Source organism: Charadrius vociferus, unplaced genomic scaffold, assembly GCF_000708025.1.
Source record: "Charadrius vociferus isolate BGI_N301 unplaced genomic scaffold, ASM70802v2 scaffold1690, whole genome shotgun sequence".
In the NCBI taxonomy this organism is placed as follows: Eukaryota; Metazoa; Chordata; class Aves; order Charadriiformes; family Charadriidae; genus Charadrius; species Charadrius vociferus.
In genome coordinates, this window is record NW_009646352.1 from 22,013 (window position 1) to 25,451 (window position 3,439).

Below are 3,439 nucleotides of genomic sequence, written 5' to 3' on the forward strand. Positions count from 1 at the left end.
ACGGGGTGTGGGGACGCCACGGGGCACAGGGATGGAGACACCACGGGGTGTGGGGACACCACGGGGCACAGGGATGGAGACACCATGGGGTATGGGGACACCGCAGGGCTTGGGGACAGGGACACCATGGGGCTTGGGGACACCACGGGGCAGAGAGATGGAGACACCATGGGGCACGGGGATAGTGGCACTGTGGGGCACAGGGACAGGGCACCGTAGGAGACGGGGACAAGGGCACTGTGAGGTATGGGGACGGGGACATCATGGGACACAGGGAGTGGTGTCCCCACCAGCCGCTGGCAGCTCTCCACGATGACAAGTTTCTGCTGCGGTGACGTCCGGGCGAAGACCATCTCGGGGTGGGCGCGGAGAAGACCTTCCAAAGCTCCCGGTGTCATGGCCGCCAACTCCGCCCCCGTCACCACCCGCGCCCGGGCCTGCCTGAGATGGTGGGTGAGGAGGACACGGGTTGGGACATCATGGATCTCCCTCTGGGATGCTTGTGTCACCTCCGGGGGTGGTCACCCTGGTCCCACCTGGGGTCCACCCGCTCCAGGGGAAGGCGGAGGCGAGCTGCCACCTCCTCGGGGGTCTCGCTGCCCTCGGAGATGATGCCAACGGCCGCCGCGATGGCCTTGGCCGTGATGGGGTGGTCCCCGGTCACCATGATCACCTGGGGGACAAGGGGACACGGGGGCCATCGAAGAGGGGCCCTGAGGGCCACCCGTGGTTCCTCGTGGTCCCCTCTGGTCTCCAATGTTCCTCCATGGTCTTGGTGGGCCCCCATCCCCACCTCCCTCCTGACCCCGTGTCCTCCTGTCCCCCCGTGTCCTTCCATGTTCTTGATGGCCCCCCAACCCCACGTCCCTCCCAGTCCCCATGTCCATCTTGTGTCCCCCATGTGTCCTTCCATGTCCCCCCATGTCCTTCCATGTCCTTGATGTCCCACCAGCCCCATGTCCATCCCAGTCCCCTTGTCCCCATGTCTCTCCACCTCCTTCCATGTCCTTGATGTCCCCCCATCCCCACGTCCCTCCTGACCCCATGTCCCTCAAGGATCTTGATGGCCCCCCATCCCCACGTCCCTCCTGACCCCATGTCCCTCAAGGATCTTGATGGCCCCCCATCCCCACGTCCCTCCTGACCCCATGTCCCTCAAGGATCTTGATGGCCCCCCATCCCCACGTCCCTCCTGACCCCATGTCCCTCAAGGATCTTGATGGCCCCCCATCCCCACGTCCCTCCTGACCCCATGTCCCTCAAGGATCTTGATGGCCCCCCATCCCCACGTCCCTCCTGACCCCATGTCCCTCAAGGATCTTGATGGCCCCCCATCCCCACGTCCCTCCTGACCCCATGTCCCTCAAGGATCTTGATGGCCCCCCATCCCCACGTCCCTCCTGACCCCATGTCCCTCAAGGATCTTGATGGCCCCCCATCCCCACGTCCCTCCTGACCCCATGTCCCTCAAGGATCTTGATGGCCCCCCATCCCCACGTCCCTCCTGACCCCATGTCCCTCAAGGATCTTGATGGCCCCCCATCCCCACGTCCCTCCTGACCCCATGTCCCTCAAGGATCTTGATGGCCCCCCATCCCCACGTCCCTCCTGACCCCATGTCCCTCAAGGATCTTGATGGCCCCCCATCCCCACGTCCCTCCTGACCCCATGTCCCTCAAGGATCTTGATGGCCCCCCATCCCCACGTCCCTCCTGACCCCATGTCCCTCAAGGATCTTGATGGCCCCCCATCCCCACGTCCCTCCTGACCCCATGTCCCTCAAGGATCTTGATGGCCCCCCATCCCCACGTCCCTCCTGACCCCATGTCCCTCAAGGATCTTGATGGCCCCCCATCCCCACGTCCCTCCTGACCCCATGTCCCTCAAGGATCTTGATGGCCCCCCATCCCCACGTCCCTCCTGACCCCATGTCCCTCAAGGATCTTGATGGCCCCCCATCCCCACGTCCCTCCTGACCCCATGTCCCTCAAGGATCTTGATGGCCCCCCATCCCCACGTCCCTCCTGACCCCATGTCCCTCAAGGATCTTGATGGCCCCCCATCCCCACGTCCCTCCTGACCCCATGTCCCTCAAGGATCTTGATGGCCCCCCATCCCCACGTCCCTCCTGACCCCATGTCCCTCAAGGATCTTGATGGCCCCCCATCCCCACGTCCCTCCTGACCCCATGTCCCTCAAGGATCTTGATGGCCCCCCATCCCCACGTCCCTCCTGACCCCATGTCCCTCAAGGATCTTGATGGCCCCCCATCCCCACGTCCCTCCTGACCCCATGTCCCTCAGTCAGGGTGCCGGCCACCCACCCGACTGGTCCTCGGTGGTGTCGGCCTCGTGGATCTGGTTGTCGAACCACATGTGGGCGACGGTCATGCGGTTCTGGGTGAGGGTCCCCGTCTTGTCGGAGCAGATGGTGGAGGTGGAGCCCAACGTCTCCACCGCCTCCAGGTTCTTCACCAGACAGTTCTTGCGCGCCATCCGCTTGGCCGTCAGCGTCAGGCACACCTTGGGGGGACACGGGGCTCAGCGGGCAACCACGGGGCTCAGCGGGCAACCAGGGGTGGCCTCCCGCCACTGGGCGTCCAGGGCCAACTCCTGTCCCTTCAGCAGCACCGTGTTGCACCTCTCCAGCACCCGCTCGGGGGCACCTTTCAGCACCAACAGTTGACGTTCTCCTGCCTCGTGCACCGACAGCTGTGGAGGGACCCGAACGTCTGCGTTCCCACCAGGACTTTCGGGTCCTTCCCCAAACGTCCGGGTCCCCCACCCAAACGTCTAGGCCCTTCCCACCCCCACCCCAGAAGTCTGGCTCCGCCCTAGATGCGTGGGTGCTTCTCGATAGCATGGGTGGCCTCCAGATAGCTGGGTCACCCTTGGGCAGTTGAGATCCTCCTGAACATCGAGGTTCCTCCTGGACACCTGGGTTCCTCTTGGCCACTTGAGGTCCTTCATGACCATCAAGGTCCCCCTTGGACACCTGGGTCCTTCATGAACATCAAGGTTTCTCCTGGACACGTGGGTCCTTCATGACCATCGAGGTCCCTCTTGGCCACTTGGGGTCCCTCATGACCATCGAGGTCCCTCTTGGACACCTGGATCCTCCGTGGACACGTGGGTCCCTCTTGGCCACTTGAGGTCCTTCATGACTATTAAGGTTCCTCTTGGCCACCTGGATCCTCCTTGGACACGTGGGTCCCTCTTGACCACTTGAGGTCCTTCATGACCATCGAGGTCCCTTTTGACCACTTGAGGTCCTCCATGACTATCAAGGATCCTCTTGGCCACTTGAGGTCCTTCATGACTATTGAGGTCCCTCTTGACCACTTGAGGACCTTCATGACCATCGAGGTCCCTCTTGACCACTTGTCCTTCATGACCATCGAGGTCCCTCTTGACCACTTGTCCTTCATGACCATCGAGGT

General features: G+C 63.2%; 1 protein-coding gene across 1 annotated transcript in view; it reads right to left on the bottom strand.

Annotated features, from left to right (window-relative positions):
- The window catches only part of LOC104294498 (potassium-transporting ATPase alpha chain 1-like), a gene marked incomplete at both ends in the record, with an annotated part of 24,346 nt that overhangs the window by 17,692 nt on the left and 3,215 nt on the right, over positions 1-3,439 (bottom strand). The window contains 3 exon segments of the mRNA XM_009894114.1: positions 291-441; positions 537-831; positions 2,570-2,711. Coding sequence (XP_009892416.1) covers positions 291-441; positions 537-831; positions 2,570-2,711 — 588 coding nt within the window.